The sequence below is a fragment of the Ahaetulla prasina genome, chromosome 2, assembly GCF_028640845.1.
Source record: "Ahaetulla prasina isolate Xishuangbanna chromosome 2, ASM2864084v1, whole genome shotgun sequence".
NCBI classification, from domain to species: Eukaryota; Metazoa; Chordata; class Lepidosauria; order Squamata; family Colubridae; genus Ahaetulla; species Ahaetulla prasina.
In genome coordinates, this window is record NC_080540.1 from 126,019,338 (window position 1) to 126,040,258 (window position 20,921).

The following is a 20,921-nucleotide window of genomic DNA, read 5'->3' on the forward strand; positions in this document are numbered from 1 at the left end:
ACAGTATACTCAGTAAAAGTCAACTCAATACACACAAAGTCTAATACACAGAACAGAATTAATAACATCTGGAAGATGGCCTGACCTTGACTTTACTGTTAGAAGATGACTTGGATAATTTGAGAATATTTAATGAGATTTTTTTCCGTTCTGAAGATTTTGAAAAAGAACTAACTTGCAAATGGATTGGCCATTGGATTATGGATCTGAAAGATTGGAGGAATCTAGTGGATTAACTTGGATTTGGACTATTAATGTTATTCAACAGAACATTCTATAAGACAAAAGAAGAAAGGTGACAGAAGAAAAGAAGGAAAGTTAAATAAGACTTTAAAATTTGGACAATTGGGAAGATATATAATTGGAGAACTATAAGGCTGTAAATTATTAAAGAATTTTAAAGATCATAAATTTAGGGGTTTTGGAGGTATAATTATGGGATTGATGAAATTTTATTAAGCAGGAGTTTTTAAATATTGAGACTGAACTATAGAAATATACACTTTTGTAATATTTATTAGTTACTTTTTGGGAGACTTTAATGTATTTTTTTCTTTTCCTTTTCTTTTTATGATAGTATGCAATTTAACGTGTGAAATTGAAACTTAATAAAAATATTACTAAAAAAAGAAACATTTTCTTTCCATCATTCCCACTGCTAGACCTTACCGTCTCTTCCTACATCTGTTGAAGTTCTCTCTGCCAGTTCTCACAGTTTCTCACATTTTTTTTAAAATCAAGTGATTACTTCAAATATAAGAAATGTCTGCTTACATATATTGATGGCGCAGAGTACTAAGCCTGAACTCTGCATTCAAGACAACTATATCATTGGTAGTTTTTTCTATTTAATGGGGCATTCTGCATTCAGTATTTTTTTTTTCAGCAATCTGTTTAGGTTCAGATTTTGTAATAAAATGTAATAAGGAGGTGGATTCCCAGGAGAGAGGGGTGCATTCCAAAGACTAAGACCATCTATTCTATTCTATTCTATTCTATTCTATTCTATTCTATTCTATTCTATTCTATTCTATTCTATTCTATTCTATTCTAGAATCCTGTCTGGTAAAGATATGAAAACAATAAAGAACTCAGCTTGGAAGTATCACTATAAGTTATTCTATGTTTGCAGCCTGACAGATGTATACCCTCCCAACAACAACTCCGGCTGAATTAAAAATCTCCCATTCCATTGGGTTTTAATTTGATAAATTATGTAATTTGATAAACTGATATTATTTTGTTAGGCGGGGAACTTTATCCTCTGTATTATAGACACTTCATTGTAAAATATCACTGTTGTAGTAAGAATTATTCTTTTATTGGATAGTTATTTTTTGAACATTATTAATACAGTCTTCAAAAAATTACCCAACAATAACAATGGATCTGGTTTAATCAAATGTGTAAATAAATATTTCTGACTGTTGTTGTGTAGGCTTTCAGACATGGAAATACAAATAGTTAATGATACAGAGAGAGAGAGAGTGTGTAAATAAATGATAGAAAGATAGATAGAGATATGTAGACAGAGTGTGTGTGTGTGTGTGGGTGGGTGTGGGTGTAGGTCTTGGCATATTCGGGTCTTTTCTCATGTAAGGTTGAGAGTATCTTGGTGACGTTTCGATGAGGTCTCACTTGTCATCTTCAGGCTGGTGCTTACAGCTTCGTGTTTGTGCGAGCAAAGCATGGTCGGCGCTGCCGTCTCTCTATAAATACTGGTGGGGAGGTGGGAAGTGTAGGCTTTGTTGCTATAAGTGGGTTGGTTGCTGTGTGGTTGCATCTTGATTGGTAGGTGGAGTGGGTGTTTGCAGATTAGTCGGCTGTTTCATAGCATCCTGTGTGGGTGTGGTCCTAGTTGTGTTAATGATGCATACACACACAGGATGCTACGAAACAACCGACTAATCTGCAAACACCCACTCCACCTACCAATCAAGATGCAACCATACAGTCAACCAACCTGCTTACAGCAACAAAGCCTACACTCCCCACCTCCCCACCAGTATTTATAGAGAGACGGCAGCTCCGACCACGCTTTGCTCGCACAAGCACGAAGCCGTAAGTACCAGCCTGAAGATGACAAGTGAGACCTCGTCGAAACATCGCCAAGATACTCTCACCCTTACACGGGAAAAGACCCAAATACGCCAAGACCTACATACCTATACCCTTGAAAACTTACAAAAACATTTTACACACACACACACACACACACACACACACACACACACACACACTACATATATTTGTTTAGAAAATTCCTTGACCTTGACAATACACCATTGCTAAAATTCACTTCAGAACCACTTCAATACAGTAATTAAAGGCATTTGGCTAGAAACTAAGAGATCATGAGTTCTACTCCTGTCTTAGGCATAAAGACAGCTGGCTGATTTTGGGGGAGTCACTTCTCCTAGTCATAGGAAGAATGCAGTGATAAACCCCTTCCAAAAATGTTGCCAAGAAAATTGCAAGTACTTGTTGCCAGGAGTCAAGACTAACTTGAAGGTGCACACACAGGCTTATTATTCCCAATTTGTACATATTTCAACTGCTTTTGAAACTATAGCTCTATCATACACTTAACATATTGATCAAAGCATGCAAGTTAATAACATTTTCTTAGCAAAAAACCAAAACGAAACCTCAAAACAAAATTTTTTTTAGAATATATTATTTGTTAATTGTTTAAATATATTATTTATATTGAATTTATAAATGTATTTAACTCTGAATTAATGCCAGTATATAGGTATTATATACATGAAAGGGGCTGAGACTTACAGGCAATATTTTTGTGCTACTGTGACCATGTAATGGAACACTCTCCCTCTTGATTTCCAGAAATTGTTAAGGACAGAGCTGGAGGGCCTTTGGGAAATGTATGGGCACTAATACACAGCAAATGTTATGGCTGTTTTGATTTTTATTGGCATTTATGCTTCATTCTCCTTTTATGTTTTGGAGTTATAAGCCATTAAGAGTTATTTTTTATAAATATGGCAGTATATAAACATATCAAACAAACCCAAGTATATGTAGCTTTATGCCATGTGTTTGTGAATTGACATCTATGGAAAATGTAATGCATGAGACCCACCTAAAGCAAATAGGGTTTAGGAGGTTTCAGCTGATGCAGTTTATCAAAACTGATGATTTTGAAGAAAGAAGAGAGCATAGTTTCCACAACAAAAGGCAATTCTCTAAAATCAGGCAACTCCCAGATGAACTGGATGAGTGAAAGGCACTCTGGCCTATTTCATTTACCTATGAGAAAAAGCCAAGATGGCACAGGCCAAGCTGTCTTGGAAGTTTCATGTATGTGTGAACTGTACTCCTTATAATGAATGTTCTATCTCGGTTTTCAACCTTGATTCTTCTGGAATTGTAATCTAGATCAGGGGTCTCCAAACCCCTGGTCCATGGACCAGCACTTGCAACCAGGCCATACAAAGAAGAGAAGTTCCATCCATGGGATGCAGACAGGACATGAAACTGTGTCCCTGGTGTCCAAAAGATTGGGGGCTGCTGATCTATATTATGAGCATCTAAAACTACCAAGGAGAACACCGGTAGGTCAAGCTACTGTATATACCAGTAACGGAGCAAATCCCACATTTATTCTCATTGATGATCTTATCCAGTCAGGTAGTAAGACATCTGCAAGCAAACAACCATGCTCAAAGAGCAGCAAAGACTCCACAGTTCAACCAGTAGTGGATTTCAAAAATTTTTACTACCAGTTCTGTGGGTGTGGCTTGGTAGGAGTGGCAGAGAAAGGATACTGTAAAATCTCCATTCCACCCCCACTCCAGAGGAAGGTTACTGCAAAATCCCCATTTCCTCCCGATCAACTGGGACTTGGGAGGCAGAGAATAGATGGGGGTGGGGCCAGCCACAATTTTTACTAACGGTTCTCCGAACTATTCAAAGTTTTTACTACCAGTTCTCCAGAACTGGTCAGAACCTGCTGAAACCCACCTTGGAGTTCAACTCTGAGCTCCAGATATACAAATATGGAGTATCTAAGATTGTATGAATGTGATTAAGATCACTATTTTTTATTAAGAAGCTAGACATGAATTTTGAAAAAAATATATTTGTCATTCAGTATACTGAATGACACTTTTCTCACTATGTAAGAAAATGAAAATTATTTAATCTTACTTTGTTTGGCATTTTGCACTTCAAGATGCTAGATGGCTGGCAAGATTAAATATTTTTAAACTGTTTTTAATTTTTTGTTTTTTGCTCTGCTGACGTGTGGAAGGAACAGAAGCTGATAAAAAAATGACTGAATAAAGCTTTCTGAGTAGATCTTTGCAGTTTGGTACATTAGAGCTACCAGGTATAGGCTGCAAAAAAACTAGATGATCACTAGAGGACAGTAAAACGATGTTTATGTCTGCACATCTGCAGTCCAGATTTGGTAGCTTGTCTATCTGCCATACCTAAAGCTCTTGATAAAGAGATACTGAATGCTGTTGGTTATGTGGAATTTTATTATGTAGCATCATGTGGTCAGGAAGAAATGATCCAGGAAGAAATCATCCAGGAAGATCATTGGATCCAGGAAGAAATGATCTTGGAAACAAGGATAGTTAGAGATTCTGAATGTGTGGCATCTTTATTAGTGTCAATAATGAATCTTTAGGGGGGAAAATAGACATGGAAGAATAGGAAGTAAGTGAAAGAAAGTAGAGTGAAAGTAGAATGACTGCTAAAAAAAAGTATGAATGCTGTATATAAAGGTATTAGAAGATAAATTAATCTAGCAACAAAATGAATGGGAAGGGCCATAATAGAAGAACATTGAATAGCTGCATGAAGTTGGAATAATAATTATATCACTGTACAGGGTAATAAAGAAATGCATTGAGATATTCTAATGAGAGTCATTAGATGAAATGATGAATTGAAAGAAGCTGTGTATGAGTAGCCCGCTGGTGAGATAAGCAGCAAATAAACTTAATAATAAAAAATAATTATAATCATGTAAGATAAAACTTAGGGTAAGAAAGATATTGCATAATGTGTGTTGAGGGGGGGAAGACTGTAATGTAGTCAGAAATCAGGAAACCTTAAGATTAAAAATGGCCCACAAAATGAGTGATTTTGAGGGAAATAAGTTGTTTTGGAAGCTGGTGAGATGGGCTAAACAAGGAGACTTCATGAAAGCTCATGAAATGTTGAAAAGTGTTGAAATAATTTGAGATAAAATTACCCAAGAGTGGAAATGCTGGAAACTTTGTTTTAAAGAAAACTGTGGGAAAATATGTCAAATTATTATTCAATATTAATTATTGAAAATATTATAATAGTCTTGGGCAGTGATACCATTAGAGAATAGGATTTGCCAGTCAAGAGATGAGAGGTCGGGTCTATGAGATCATAGTTTGCTTTTTTTGAAGTTGTAGCTTGGTATCCCATTATTATGGAGTTTTTTATAAGGACATATACTGAGACAAAAGTCTATCATGCTGTGGTCATTGTTGGAAAAGGGTTCTTTTATTTGTAGTCCATAAATTGAGTTTAAGGTAAAGGTAAAGGTTCCCCTCGCACATACGTGCTAGTCGTTGCCGACTCTAGGGGGCGGTGCTCATCTCCATTTCAGCGCTATCCGAAGATGTCTTCGTGGTCATGTGGCCGGCATGACTCAACGCCAAAGGCGCACGGAACGCTGTTACCTTCCCACTAAAGGTGGTCCCTATTTTTTCTACTTACCTTTTTACGTGCTTTCGAAACTGCTAGGTTAAGTTGTTGCAAAAGATGAGGTCGAGGCAGTTGTTGAGTCTAGTTTTGTTAGTTACTAGTTGATCAAGACCTAGATTTGTAACAGCATTGTATAGGGTTGTATGGATGGGTTCAGTTGTACATTCGTTTATTTTCCAGTTAATAAGAGGTAAGTTGAGGTCACCTAGAAAGATGAGAGGCTAAGGGCAAGAGGCTGCCCATGTTAGTAGTGTAGTTAACTTATTCGCATGTGCGATGTCATAGTCGGGGGCTCTGTAACATAATAAGAAGTGAAGTGTGATGTTAAAGGACAGTTCGCGGACGATAGTTTCTGGAAGAGAGAGTTTATGTGCAATTTGAATATTTTTTAGATTTAGTGACTTTTTGTAAAAGATAGCTACTCCACCTCCCCTGCGGGTTTTGTGATCCGACCAGAAAACATTATATTCTCTTACTGAGATGATAGAGTCAGGGAGGGATATGTTTAGCCATGTTTCTCAGACAAATATAATATCAAATGTACCAGTATTTAATAAGAGGAGAAATTCGGGCATTTTGTTTACAATGCTTCTTGCATTTATTAGTTTGCATTTAAGTTCAGTAGTGGTTGGTATTGAGGAAATAAGGAACGTGCGTACCTAGTCTTGGATGACAGCTGGTTGAAAGTTCTGTACGAGGGATGGTTGAACGTTTTGGGTAATGGAGGGTTGGATGATGGGCAATTGATTGTAGGTTTTACTTTTTATGCAGTCAGCACGGTAGTTGATGTATAGGTTAGATTTCCCTTTGTCTTGGCATCTTTTGAATTCTGTGCGGAAATTAATAAAAATAGTTTTTATTTTAGTCCTCCTTCAACCTATTTTACAGACACTATGTTATATCATTTGTATGTGGGTGTGGAATGAAGTGGGAGCAAACGTTGCTTATGAAGGACTAGCATGAACATTTTTGTGACTGTTTTATGATTTTGCTAAAACAAGGACTAAGGCTGAACACATGTTGTTTGTATCTTCTCAGAAATGTGGTTTTATTTGTGGATAGTTACTCACACCATTAGATTTGACTGTATATACTGATGTGGTTTATGCTAAGCCAAACACCTATTTGGTTGAAAATCACATGATCACCCAAATGGAAAGACAATTTTTGCTCTGTGGGTAAAAAGTAGCTAGTTTCAGGTAGAAAAAACAACTGTTGCAAAATGCTTTGGATCCTTTCTATGTATTTTCTCTTGCTGCTTTCTCCTGGAAATGCAGGATCAAAAGGTAGAAAATATCCAAAAATTATTTTATTGATTTTAAACTCTCACTGAGAATTAATAACATGGGTTAAGTTAAAAAAAAGACTGTTTATTTGTCTTGAACTTGCTTTTATTTATGATATAAAGAGAGCAACTGTTTTGGCTGACTAGAGGGGAAGAAATCAGATTTGGGTTTAGCACTTTGGTATAAATCAAAGTTTTCTTTGAATAATATAAATACTCAGAATGTTTGCATCAATGATCTCAAATTTTGTAGGCTTTATTTATGTCTTAGCATGACTTGTAGAAGTATATTTTGTGTATTATTATTTTTTTTTTTTTGCAAGATGAGTAAACAGCAGAGAAACCCAGTCTAGCAACTGGTTGTAACTAAGTAGGAGTTGCAATAAAATATGGTGGCATTTTGAGAACCATTATTCAAAATTCTAGACAATCATATCTTCTTTCAAGTTACTCCATTTTATTTGACCAAAATCAGGTGTTAATGATTACTTTTGTTTTATCTCTGCCTTGATATTCCATAGCTGTCATGTTCAGTGTGCAGTCTTGGCAAAGCACATGTAAAGTAGAGAATTTCAGTATATAAAAGCAAAAATTGTCTGAAAAAACATAAATATGTTTTGTCTGAATGTGGGATACAAAGTAGGATATTCAGGTTTGTCTGAGAAATGTCTAGTAATATTCTATATTTAAAATGTGAGAAGATTCCTTTCCAAATGGACTTAAAAGTAATGGATATAAATTATGCTATTTGTTTTCGTGGTGTCAAAGAGTCTTTTATTACTACAATTCCATTGAAATTCCTTTTTGTATACTAACCAATTTCTGCAATATTTCTATGAATACCTATGGTTTGCAGAGATTGTTGCTTTTCTTGTTGCCTTTCTTGTTGCATTATTAAATTGTTTCATTAACTTGCTTTGTAATTTTTATTATTTTATGTTTTATCTTTTCTGTTGGTATTGGAAAGCAAATAATATTAATTTTCTCAGATTAAGCTATCAAATCCAACGTGAAAAATCAAGAAGGTATGCATACCTGTACATAGCTCCTTAAATAAGCCACATCTGACCTGAGCTTGGCCAACTCTTGCCATGCAATCTTAAGGTGAAAATGTGTTTCATGGTGACCTATGCCAACGTCACCTTCTCCCCTTCAAATACAGATCTCTGCACAGCTCCCTATGCTGAAGCATGTAAGGAATCAGAGAAATTTGGTACTGGTATTCAAAGATGTATGTTGGGGAGCTACAGTTCTTTAGGTCAGAATTTATGCTCTATATTAACTCCAGCATTAAATATTTTTAAACTATCCTAAAATGTATCTTAAAAATATAAACATTATATTTTGAGATTTTTGGGATGCTAAGGACTAACTTTCAAAGTAGACTATATTTATTATAATATATAAGAAATAGTATTTAATGAATGCACTTTGAAAGTGATAGTCACTGCTTTTAAAGCAATTCCACGATTCAAAGTTTTCTTAGCAAAACTATGCAGCAGAAGCTCTCAGTGACAATATATAGTGACAATAATAAAAAGCTAAATGAGACAAAATGACAAATTAAAGTAGGCTTGTTTATTGTGTCTGCCACCTTTCAGGAGAATAGGTGGTGGTATTCAGCAGGTGGTATTTGCAGAAAGCTACAAACCTGTGATAATGCTCAGTTGCCAAGCTGTTTCTAGTATGAAGGACTAACTGGAACTTGCATTGTGAGTGCTGAATGCCTGGATATAATTTGGGTTTCTGCTCAGTATCAAGACTGACATACAACTGAAAGGATCCTAAAATGAGGCTTTATCTTCAGGGTTTTGCATTTTTAAATAGACTTGGAATAGGAACTGGAACACACTATAATACTTAAGATCTATTGACATCAATATGGCAATGTATAAATAGTATTCATCATCACTTTCACTCAGGAGATCTTTTTCTTTCCAGATAAAATGGTGAGCCAGGAATTGATGGTTCTTATTGCTGAAGAAGGGCAATCTGTCAATCTCACCTGCAAGTATATGCATAGGATTGAAGGTCTATATCTGAAACGAACCTTTGGAGACGTCACGAAGCCGCTTTATGTTACCCAACATGGCAAAATCAAGAGAGAAGATCCTGCATATGCAAACCGCACTGAGTATTTTGAGATGAACAACATGGCCACAATCACACTGAAGCAACTGAAAGAGAATGACAGTGATGTATACCTGTGTAGGGCAGGCATGTTCATAAACAATGATCTTGTGCAGGAGAATAGCCCTCCTATTCTTTTGGCAGTAGAAGGTAGGGATGGAGAAAAAGATCATTTGGATAATTCTCAGTTACAAACCATTAACCATTTTTTCTCAATTTGGTGCTTGGATTCTAACTCCCATTAGCCCCATTTTCTTAGAATTCTATGAAATGTAAAAGTAAATGTGAGTAAAAAGTAAAAGTAAAAGTAAATATCTCGGGAGATAGGACGGTATAAAAATGTGATTAAATAAATAAATAAATAAATAAATAAATAAATATCTAGATACAAATTAAAGTGATTTTTTTTAAAAAAGTAATAAACTTGATAATAATGGGGTTGGGGAAAGCTCATAAACTAAAATTCAGTTACCCTTCTAGACTTCAGCATTTTCACATTTAGTTCTAGACCAATACAAAAATATGTTTGTTCGAGTCAAGCACTACAAAACCAAAGTATAATTAAAGAATATAAAAATGCATTTTATTAAGAAGGCTGAGAAACAAATGATGAGCAAACATGTATACAAAATAGGCATGCAGTATATATTTGACACACACACACACAAACACACACACACACACACACACACACATATATATACTTCAGAATGTACATATTTGAAAAAGTACATAACCAAGGAAAGCTTTTTTAAAAAAGAAAATTTGACATTGAGGTGACAATGGGATGGACTGAATTTTAAACTGGAAAAATGTAGACTCTCAGATAAATTGAAATTTTATAGACCAGAAGATTCAATCCAGATCCTGATTCAGTCATTCAGATAAATTAGATTTTCTAATTCAATTTGAGGACTGCCCCCCAATCTTAATTCAGATGCTTGTCTTTGAAAGTCAGCAAATTGATTTGGTTGGTTTATTTATAAAATTGATATATTGCTTTAATCTAATTGGACTCTAGGAGTTTACAGAATATATAAGGATATCACCATGCGCGCACAGACAAATACATCCATATATACCCATTACATTATTCCCTTCTGTGATAAGCAAAAATGTATAATAGATAACAATCTTTTAAAACAATTAAATGTATATGAGATGTTAAATCCCACAATTAATAAGGTAAGTGTTGTGAATTGTAAAAGTTGAAGGCCACAGCTCAAAGGGATATCCAGGTTATGGGAGGCTGGGGTCCAATCAAGCAGCCTTCTTAAAGCACTTTTTAATAGATGTCTTTTGAATTAACTGGAACTACAACTCCCAGACTTTTCAGTTGATATAATGAGAGGAAATATTATTCCTTCATATTTGGAGGCTGGGAAAGGTTGGTGTAAAGCAGGAGAGTCAATCTCCATATCATTGAGGGACACATCAGGGTTGTGTTTGACCTTGGGAAGCTGGGGTGGGCGTGGCCTGAGTGGGCATGGCCAGTTCGACATGACTCGTGTCGGGGGCACCTGTGGTGGCCCAAGCGTTCTGCCAGTGAAGACAGGCTCCCAAGCTCCATTTCAGCTGTGATGGCCTCCTGCAACCCTCTGCAGGGCCCTCCCAAGCTCCATTTTTTTTAGCAGAAGGACTGCGGGCCAGTCCTTTGCTGTTTTCGGGGTGATCCCGCAGGCCAGCTCTAAGCACCCCATAGGCTGGATATGGCCCTTGGACCTTGAGTTTGATACCCCTGCTGTAAAGCATTATGATAAACTACATGTCCCATTTTCTTCGCTACAGCAGCTGCAAAGAAGAATTTTGAATCTCCTTGGATGCTGTATAGTATTATCTCTGTGTTAATACTCTTGCTTTTTATGATGGGATTTTATATCATCTATCATACCAATGTAAGTATGGCTAATATCAGGGTATTATATTAACTAAGTTCTGTCAACTTCCATTCTTTATTTCCAAAAATTATGTACATCAGTCAAGAAATGTCCCAAGATAATGTCAAATAAGTCCTTTCCTGAATAATTGTAGGACATTGGACATTTGTAATACAAAAGAATTTCCAATTTAAAGGTTTCCAGGTTTCTTTATTCTGGTTTTTCTATACCAACGTAAGGACTCCAGTGGATCCATATAATAACCATAATCATATAAACACAAACTTAAAAGAAAAGCCTTGTGATTCAGCACAACATTAATATTTGCTATAGGTACTTGTCACTGTGACCTTAAAAATGCTCAGCTATGTCCTTCTTCCTATAACGGCTAATGCTGAAAATTTTTCAGTCCAAGACCAGTGAAATAAAAACATGTAGCATTACATTTTACAGTTCCTACTTCCTACTTCAATTTTAATTTTTTTATTTGTTAACAGTTGTATTTATTTTTTATATCTTGTTTATGTTATGCTTCAACAGATCTGTACCTAGCACACGAAGCTCAGACTTTTAGATAACTTGGAAATATAAAAAACAAGAAGTAATGCATCTTAATTATTGTCTTTTTAAACAGATCAAGAAATGCTTCCAAAAAGGACATGCAAAGACAAAGCAAAATTTTATCTATGAAGACATGACTTACAGGTTCAAGAACACTGAGACTCAAAAAAATCATTATGCTATGTAATATTGGATGCTGAATAACAAAATATTGTTGAAATTCCAACAAAAATATAATTGTTCCATTATTTTTGTAAAGCTATCAAAAATGTACACTTTGAACACCAGTTTGCATTTGAAAGTTAAGGTTCAAAACCTCCATTCAGGTAGCCCCATTACATGTATGAAGGGCACAAGACTGGTCAAGAATGGTACCTACTAATCCTACTTCCTCTGACTTCCACACATTTAGCTGGAGGTCTGAAGAGAGCCACATTTGCATTCATTTGGATGGGAGAATAGCTCTCAGTGCAATTAGAGACTTTGATTTATTAGACATCTTGGAATGCTTGCAACAAAAATCAGGGTGTCTTGCTAGATCACAGATTAAGCAAGAATTGATACCGTACTTCAATTTACTAAAAGAGCAGATGCAATTTTGGGCTGCATCAATAGAAGTATAGCAATAGCAGTAGCACTTAGACTTCCGTATCGCTTCATAGTTCTTTACAGCCCTCTCTAAGTGATTTTACAGAGTCAGCATATTGCCACCAATAATTTGAGTCCTCATTTTACCCCACCTCGGAAGGATGGAAGCCTTAGTCAACCTAGCATCAAACCATAGCAGCCATAGGATCAAAATCACGAAAAGTGATACTACTGCTTTATGCTGGAGGAACTAGGAAGCATGCAGAGATGAGCCGCAAAGATGACAAGGGCTTGGAATCTAAATCATACTAAAAGCTGTTAAACTTGTTTAGGATGAAGAAGAAAAGACTATGGGGAGACATGATAGCAATTTTCAGATAGGGTCATCCCATGTATCTTCCCCCAGAAAAAAATGTTGGGTGGCATGAATTTACACAGTAATTTAGTTTATGAGTGAATTTGAGTCATCCATTTTCTGTCTGCTATAATTGTCTACCTACCATTTCTTTTCTACAGTGTATAGTTGAGAAATGTTACTGTGTCTATTTACATTTTTTTTTTCTGTATTGTATGTAACATTGTTTATCCTGGAAATAAATGGTTTGATGGATATCCTAAAAGGGCCGTGAAAATATTTGCAGATCCCTCGCATCCTGGACATAAACTGTTTCAACTCCTACCCTCAAAACGACGCTATAGAGCACTGCACACCAGAACAACTAGACACAAGAACAGTTTTTTCCCGAAGGCCATCACTCTGCTAAACAAATAATTCCCTCAACACTGTCAGACTATTTACTGAATCTGCACTACTATTAATCGTTTCATAGTTCCCATCACCAATCTCTTTCCACTTATGACTGTATGACTATAACTTGTTGCTGGCAATCCTTATGATTTATATTGATATATTGATCATCAATTGTGTTGTAAATATTGTACCTTGATGAACGTATCTTTTCTTTTATGTACACTGAGAGCATATGCACCAAGACAAATTCCTTGTGTGTCCAATCACACTTGGCCAATAAAATTCAATTCAATTCAAATTCAATTCAATTCAAAACAACAAGTGTTTTAAAGATGTAAGGTTCATTTGAGGAAGTCTATATGCTAGTTATGATTAACAATGCATTCCTTGTCTACTTTGGAGTAAACTTAAATAAACATTCAATTTCAAAACTTTTAAGATATACGACTTCTTAATCGAACAGACAAGTTGTTGATAAAAAAGATGGAGAACTCAGAAAGATCACCTAGACACAAATAAATTAATAAAGATTGTTTTATTTTATGAAGTCCTCCTTCAGTCTAACTTAAAAACACTTCACTACTTAATCTCTATGTGGGAATGGAATAAAATGGAAGCAAACTTTGCTTATGAGAGACTAGTATGAAGATTTTTGTGATTATTAATATTTTGTTAAAACAAGAACTAAGGCTGAGTATCTTCTCAGAAATGTGTTTTTATTTGTGGTTTGTTACTCACGCCATTAGATTTGACTGTTTATACTGTTATGATTTACATTCAGCCAAGTACTCATTAGATTGAAAATCACATGATCACCTAAGTGGGAAGTTAATTTTTGCTCTGTGGGTAAAGAGTAGCTGCTCTCAGGTAGAAAAAAGCAGCTGTTGTAAAATGCTCTGGACCCTCTCTGCACATTTTCTTTTGCTGCTTTCTACTGGAAATGCAGAACCAAAAGGTAGAAAATATCCAAAAGTTGTTTTACTTATTTTAACCTTCACTGAGAATTATTGATATAGGCTAAGTTCAAAAAGACTGTTTTATTTGTATGGATCTTTATTTTATTTATGATGGCTGATTGCAGGGGAAGGAATCAGATCTGGGTTTAACCTATTGGTATAAATTAACGTTTTCTTTCAATAATGTGAATACTGAGAATGTTTATATCATTTATTTCAAAACCTATATATTTTCTTTATATCTTAGCATGACTTAAATAACAAAGAAACCAAGTCTAGTAACTGGGTTTTATATGTTCTTTCAAGAGACTCCATTTCATCTGGCCAATAACCAGGTGTTGAGGATTATTTTATAGCTGTGTTGGTACCCATAGCTGTCATGGCATCTGTACAAATGTTCATGTACAGTAAAGTAGACAAGCTGGGTGTGTAAAAGCACAAATTGTTTGACAAAGCATAAATATGCATGTCTGAGTGTGGGATACAAAGTAGTATATTCAGGTTTGGTTGAGAAATCTGGAAATATTACTAGAAATTAACTTCTACATATACAGTAAATTCTAAATAGTTGTATGGTTAAAATTTGAGAACCTTCCTTTCCAAATGTATTTAAAAATAATGGATACAATTATGCTATTAATTTTCATGGTGTCAGAAGAATCTTTTATTGCCACAATGCCACTGAAATTTCTTTTTTGGATGCTGACCAATCTCTGCAAAATTTCTATGAATAGTTATGGGTGGTAGAGATTGTGCCTTTTTTAAATTATTAAATTGTTTCATTAACCTGCCTTGGATTTTTTATTACATCATGTTTTATCTTTATTATTGATTTTGGAAAGCAAATAATACTAACTTAAACTGTCAAAATTGGAGGCTCCAAGGAGAAAAATTGAGGTGGTATGCACACCTTATACCTGTCAGTAACTCCTTAAAAAGCCACAACTTAGCCAACTTTTGCATGCAATCCCAAGGGGAAAATGTGTTTAATGGCGACATATGCTCTAAGTCACTTTCTCTGTTTCAAATATGGATCTCTGAACAGCTCTGGTCCCTATGCTGAAGCATGTCATAAATGAGAGGAATTTGATACTGATATTCAAATATGTACATTGGGAAGCTGCAGTTCTTTCTGTCAGAATTTCTGTTCTATAGTAACTCCAGCAGAAAATACTTTTAAGCATTCCTAAAATGTGTCTTAAAAATATAAAAGTTTTGAGATCTTTATTTTGAGATCTTTGGGATGCTAAAGACTATCTCTTAAAGTTATATTGATATCCTCACAGGTTCAAAGAGAATGGGCAATTATAGCAATAGCACTTAGACTTATATACCGCTTCATAGTGCTTTTTACAGCCCTCTCTAAGCGGTTTTACAGAATTAGCATTTCCCCCCCAACAATCTGGGTCCTCATTTTATCCACCTCGGAAGGATGGAAAGCTGAGTCAACCTTAAGCCAGTGAGATTTGAACGCTGAACTGCAGCTAGCAGTTAGCTGAAGTAGCCTGCAGTACTGCACTCTAACCACTGCGCCACATCTGCTCTATTATGTCATTTTAAAAACCAAAACAGATAGTCTTTGATGTATGACCACAATTGAGCCCAAAATTTATGTTGCTAAGTGAGAAATTTCTTAAGCGAGTTTTGCCCCATTTTACAGCTTTTTTTGCTACATTTGTTAAGTGAATCACTACAGTTGTTAAATTAGTAACTCAGTTGTTAAGTGAATCTGGTTCTCCTATTGACCTTGCTTCTCCAAAGGTTGCAAAAGGTGATCACATGACCCTGAAACACTGTAACCATCATAAATGTGAGTCAGTTGTCAAGCATCCAGATGTAAATCATGTGACCACGGGGATGCTGCAACAGTCATAAGTGTGAAAAATGGTAATAAGTCACTATTTTTCAGTGCTGTTGTAACTTCGAATGGTCACTTAAGCAAACTGTTTTAAGTCAAGGACTTTAAGTCAAGGAAGATAAGCTTGTCTTGCAAATGGAGGTGGTAATTTGTTAAACTTGAATATCACTGAAGTAAAAAGATTTTAGGAAATCCCCGAGATCTCTTACAACTGTTCAGCTAGTTAGATGTAGAACAAAAGAAAAGAACCCGGACATAGGGGAAAAAAATTGTCGACGCATCAGGCATTTGGTGGGCTTCTCATGAAGGCTGCTAACGAACGACAGACTCATGGACTTCTCGGGGTGAGAGCCTGGAGAAAGTCTGGGATGAGAAGCCCAGAGCAAATTCCAGAGCCCCCTTTTATTGTGTATAGGTAAAAATGGGTGGTTACAAAAGGTAAGCAGGGGAGGTTACATATTAGCATATATTCAACATGTGAACACGTGACTACAAGCACATCCACAAGCCTATGATTTTGGGAGAAAGCTCATGATTCTTGGGAGGAGTTTTACCATGAGGTGGCTCTTTGTTCTCTGCTTTTTGCCTACGTGGTACAGCAAACAGAAATACATCTTGAAACATCCTGGCTCTACATACTAATAAATCTCATATAATTGTGTGTAGGAGCAATTTTCTTTGAAGCTCTGCGAAGTAAGCCTTATCAGAGAAGGAATGTTCTGTGGCTATCTCAAAAGTGTTGATACATTTCATACCATCGTAGAGGCCTGCAACCTTGATGTTGCTGAACAAACAAGTTTCTGCTTATTTCTTTTGTACATGATAAAATTAGCCAGACTTACTTATGCTTGATCTTTGCACATAAGCAATTTCTCAAAGATTGCTCATGCTTATATTTGCACATAAGTAATTTCATAAACAATTTCATAAAGGGGTTCATATGGCATAATATTCCAACAAAAAATCATTAAAATGCTTAAGCGACAACACTGGATGTAACCTATGGCATCTGAAGCAGTGGTGAAATCCTGCCGGTTCTGTCCTGCTGATGCAAACTGGTAGCACCGGTGGCATGTGGTTCGACAAACCGGTAGCGGCAGCAGCCCGGATGTCATTACTTCCTGGTTTTAACCCTCTGCGCATGCGCAAAACCTTCTCTGCATGCGCAGAGGGTAAAAAATATTAACCATCACCTTCACTCAGGATATTTTTTTCTTTCCAGATAAAATGGTCAGTCAGGAACTGATGGTCCTTATTGCTGAAGAAGGGCAATCTGTCAATCTCACTTGCAAGTTTATGCGTAAGATTGAAGGTCTATATCTGAAACAAACCTTTGGAGATGTCACGAAATTGTTTTATGTTACCCAACATGGCAAAATTAAGAGAGAAGATCCTGCATATGCAAATCGCACCGAGTATTTTGAGATGAACAACACGGCCACAATTACACTGAAGCAACTGAAGAAAAATGACAGCAATGTATATATGTGTATGGCAAACTTGACCACAGACACTGGGCTTAAGGAGAATAATAGTAGAGTGAATATTTTTTTGGCAGTAAAAGGTAAGGCTGGACAAAAAGGTCATGTGGATAGCAGTTTGATTTTCAATTACAAACCATTAACCGTTTTTTCCCAATTTGGTACTATCTAGACATCCTGAACTCTATTAATCATGTTGTCTTAAAAGTCTGAGAAATGTAAATATGGAAAGTTTTGATACAAATTAAGGTGATATCTTTTTTTTTTTAAAAAAAGTAATAAACCTAATGTCACTGGGGTTGGGGAAAGTGGCAACTTGTTCACTTTCCATTCCAGACTTCAGCATCTTCCTATTTGGTTCTAGACTAATATAAAATGTGTTCATTCGAGTCAAGTACTTACAAAATGAAAGTATAGTATAAAATATATAAAATATTAAATATATAATATAAAATAAATTGTTCTGAAATGGATGAGAAACAAATAATATACCCTGAGCAAACATGTAAATAAAATATACATATGGTATATATTTGTATATATTTCAGAAGTACATTTAGGCACGTTTGTGCTCTTATGCACGCCCCTTATGGTCCTCTTAGGAATGGGGTGAGGTCAATAGTAGAAAGTTTTTGGATAAAGCTTTTGGGATTATGGGAAGAGACCACAGAGTCAGGTAAAGTGTTCCAAGCACTTACGATTCTGTTACAGAAGTCGTATTTTCTGCAGTCTAGATTAAAGCGGTTAACATTAAGTTTAAATCTATTGGTTGCTCTTGTATTATTGCAATTAAAGCTGAAGTAGTCTTCAGTCTGAAGTAGTCAAGTAGGAAGGACATTACAATAGATGATTCTATGAGTTAAACTTAGGTCTTGTTGAAAGCGACAGAGTTCCAAGTTTTCTAAGCCTAGGATTTCAAGTCTGGTGGGATAAGGTATTTTGTTGTTTTCAGAGGAATAGAGAACTCTTCTTGTAAAATATTTCTGGACACGTTCAATTGTATTGATGTCAGAGATGTGGTGAGGGTTCCAGACAGGTGAGCTGTATTCTAGAATTGGTCTAGCAAATGTTTTATATGCTCATATTTGAGAAAGTACACAAATGAGAAACTTCACAATGGGATGGACTGAATTTTAAACTGGAAAAACCTAGACTCTTAAATAATTGAACTTTATAGACCAGAAGATTCAATTCAGGCCTTGATTCGGTTATTCAGTTAACTGCTTAATTTACCTCACTTTTGTTTAGAAACTTTCTAATTCCGCCTGAAGCCTACTCCCCAACCTTAATTTAGAAATTGATCATCTTCAAAAGTCAACATATTGATTGATTTGTTTATTTATAAAGTTCATACGTTGCTTCAGTCTAATTGGACTTAAGGAGTTTCCAGAGTTTCCAGGGTGGCCCTGTGGATCTAAGCACCCCGCAGGTCGGATCCGGCCCCTGGGTCTTGAGTTTGACACCCCTGATGTAAAGCATTATGATAAACTACATGTCCCATTTTTTTTGCTACAGCAGCTGCAAAGAAGAATTTTGAATATCCTTGGATGCGGTATAGTATTATCTCTATGTTAATACTCTTGCTTTTTATGATGGGATTTTATATTGTCTATCATACCAATGTAAGTATGGCTAATATCAAGATATTATATTAACTAAGTTCCATCAATTTCCATTCTTTATTTCCAAAAATTATGTACATCAGTCAAGAAATGTCCCAAGATAATGTCAAATAAGTCCTTTCCTGAATAATTCTAGGACATTGGACATTTGTAATACAAAAGAATTTGTAATTTAAAGGTTTCCAGGTTTCTTTATTCTGGTTTTTCTATACCAACGTAAGGACTGCAGTAGATCCATATAATAATCATAATCACATAAATACAAACTTAAAAGAAAAGCCTTGTGATTCAGCACAACATTAATATTTGCTATAGGTACTAGTCACTGTGACCTTAAAAATGCCCAGCCATGTCCTCCTTCCTATAATGGCTAATGCTGAAAATTATTCAAACCAAGACCAGTGAAATAAAATCAATTTTAAAGTTCCTACATGTTGATTTTGGTTTTATATAACAATTTTACATATTTCAATTTTTATTTTTTTATTTAACAGTTGTATTTATTTTTTATATCTTGTTTATGTTATGCTTCAACAGATCTATACCTAGCACACAGAACTCAGACTTTTAGGTAACTTGGAAATAGAAAAAACAAGAGGCAATGCATCTTAATTATTGTCTTTTTAAACAGATCAAGAAATGCTTCCAAAAAGGACATGCAAAGACAAAGCAGAATTTTATCTATGAAGACATGACTTACAGCTTGAGGCGCAAGAACACTGAGACTCAAAAAAACCATTATGCTATGTAATATTTAATGCTGAATAATAAAATGTTGTTGAAATTCCAACAAATTCATAATTATTTCATTATTTCTGATTCATTTTTTTAAAAAAGGGGATCAAAAAGTGTACACTTTGAGCACCAGTTTACATCTAACATGTGGGAAGAATTTAAAATTTGAAATTGAAACACACAGCTTGACAAATAACGAGAACTTAAGGCACGAAATTCAGTAAATTTTAGCATGTATCTTCTCGGAGGAAAAAAATGTTGAACAGCATGAATTTACACAGTGATATAGTTTATGAGTTGATTTTAGTTATGCATTTTCTGTCCACCATAATTGTCTCCCTATCATTTCTTTTTCATTTTTATCTACAGTGTATAGTTCAGAAATGTGAATATGTCACTGGCAGAAGGTAGAGACAAATGCTATTTGTTTTGCTGATATCTTGCATTTATGTACATCCTTATACGTGGCATGCTCTATCAAAGAGACTAATATTTAATTCCTAGGAATCCTATCAGTTTGGGCACGTTTCTCTTTCCATCTACTTATCCATGTTTCTTGAACTATTTGGAATGGCAGGTAAATGTACAGATGATCCATTCCATAAAATCTTTCAACCCACCCCGTGGTAGGATGATTGATGACTCCACTTTGAATATTGCTCTGGCATTGATTGACCGATGCATATCAATCTTATGGGATACCGTACTTTATTTTCCAGACAGGTCAAATGTGCTACACATATAGTAAGTACATGGTGTTCATACACTCATGTTCTACAAGTATTACTGATGAATTATTCCCTGCTCTGGGTTATAATTCTTGTTATTATTAATTCTTGTTAGTCTTTCTTTGTTGGGTGTTTTAAATTGATTTCATTGTATTATGCATCACTTTGAGTTGCTGTGATGATTGAGGTAGTTTATAAATCAAACAAATAAATAATAAAATAAAGGTCACATATAGTGAAGTACAGGGAGTGATTGTTATTTTAAGCAGTAAAATACATGAATGAATGTGAATATACATGTCCCAGGATAATGTTGCAGGATCCAATCTGGATCGGTTACCGGAACCAGAGATTTTGTCTTTCCAAGCTTTCAGACACAGAGACACAGACACAGTGGGGATGGAATCCAACACAAATCTGAAAGAGATGTATCAGAAGACAAAACCTCTGGTCCCAGTGATCGGCCCAGATTGGATCCTATGGTAAAATACATCTCAACTGAAGAACTGCTGCCATCTGGGTGTGAGGTCAAAGAAATTTGAAGCAGGATATATAGCGGCATAGTCATTAGACAGTGGTGCCATATTCCATGCTCCCCTAAAAACAACCCTAGAATCATAAAGCTGGAGCCACT

The 20,921-nt window shown here is 35.4% G+C and overlaps 2 protein-coding genes across 2 annotated transcripts; both read left to right on the plus strand.

The window, feature by feature from the left end:
- Positions 1-6,937: 6,937 nt before the first annotated feature.
- Positions 6,938-11,755, plus strand: LOC131190563 (uncharacterized). The gene is made up of 4 exons (XM_058167900.1): positions 6,938-7,001; positions 8,942-9,280; positions 10,919-11,025; positions 11,642-11,755. The coding sequence occupies exons 1-4, from the start codon at positions 6,938-6,940 to the stop codon at positions 11,753-11,755; spliced, it is 624 nt and encodes a 207-aa protein (XP_058023883.1).
- A 2,028-nt stretch (positions 11,756-13,783) lies between these two features.
- On the plus strand, positions 13,784-19,575 carry LOC131190568 (uncharacterized). Its single transcript, XM_058167905.1, has 4 exons — positions 13,784-13,862; positions 16,944-17,285; positions 18,718-18,824; positions 19,456-19,575. Exons 1-4 carry the CDS (start codon positions 13,799-13,801, stop codon positions 19,573-19,575), a joined length of 633 nt encoding a protein of 210 aa, XP_058023888.1. The 5' UTR covers positions 13,784-13,798.
- Positions 19,576-20,921: the final 1,346 nt, after the last annotated feature.

Bases quoted from the DNA above. Each gene is read 5' to 3' on its own strand.
- LOC131190568 (XM_058167905.1), top strand. From the start codon at position 13,799: ATGCTCTGGACCCTCTCTGCACATTTTCTTTTGCTGCTTTCTACTGGA. The intron at 13,863-16,943 runs GTAGAAAATATC...TTTTCTTTCCAG, and splicing joins TGGAAATGCAGAACCAAAAG to ATAAAATGGTCAGTCAGGAA. The intron at 18,825-19,455 runs GTAAGTATGGCT...CTTTTTAAACAG, and splicing joins ATATTGTCTATCATACCAAT to ATCAAGAAATGCTTCCAAAA.
- LOC131190563 (XM_058167900.1), top strand. From the start codon at position 6,938: ATGCTTTGGATCCTTTCTATGTATTTTCTCTTGCTGCTTTCTCCTGGA. The intron at 9,281-10,918 runs GTAGGGATGGAG...TCTTCGCTACAG, and splicing joins TATTCTTTTGGCAGTAGAAG to CAGCTGCAAAGAAGAATTTT. The intron at 11,026-11,641 runs GTAAGTATGGCT...CTTTTTAAACAG, and splicing joins ATATCATCTATCATACCAAT to ATCAAGAAATGCTTCCAAAA.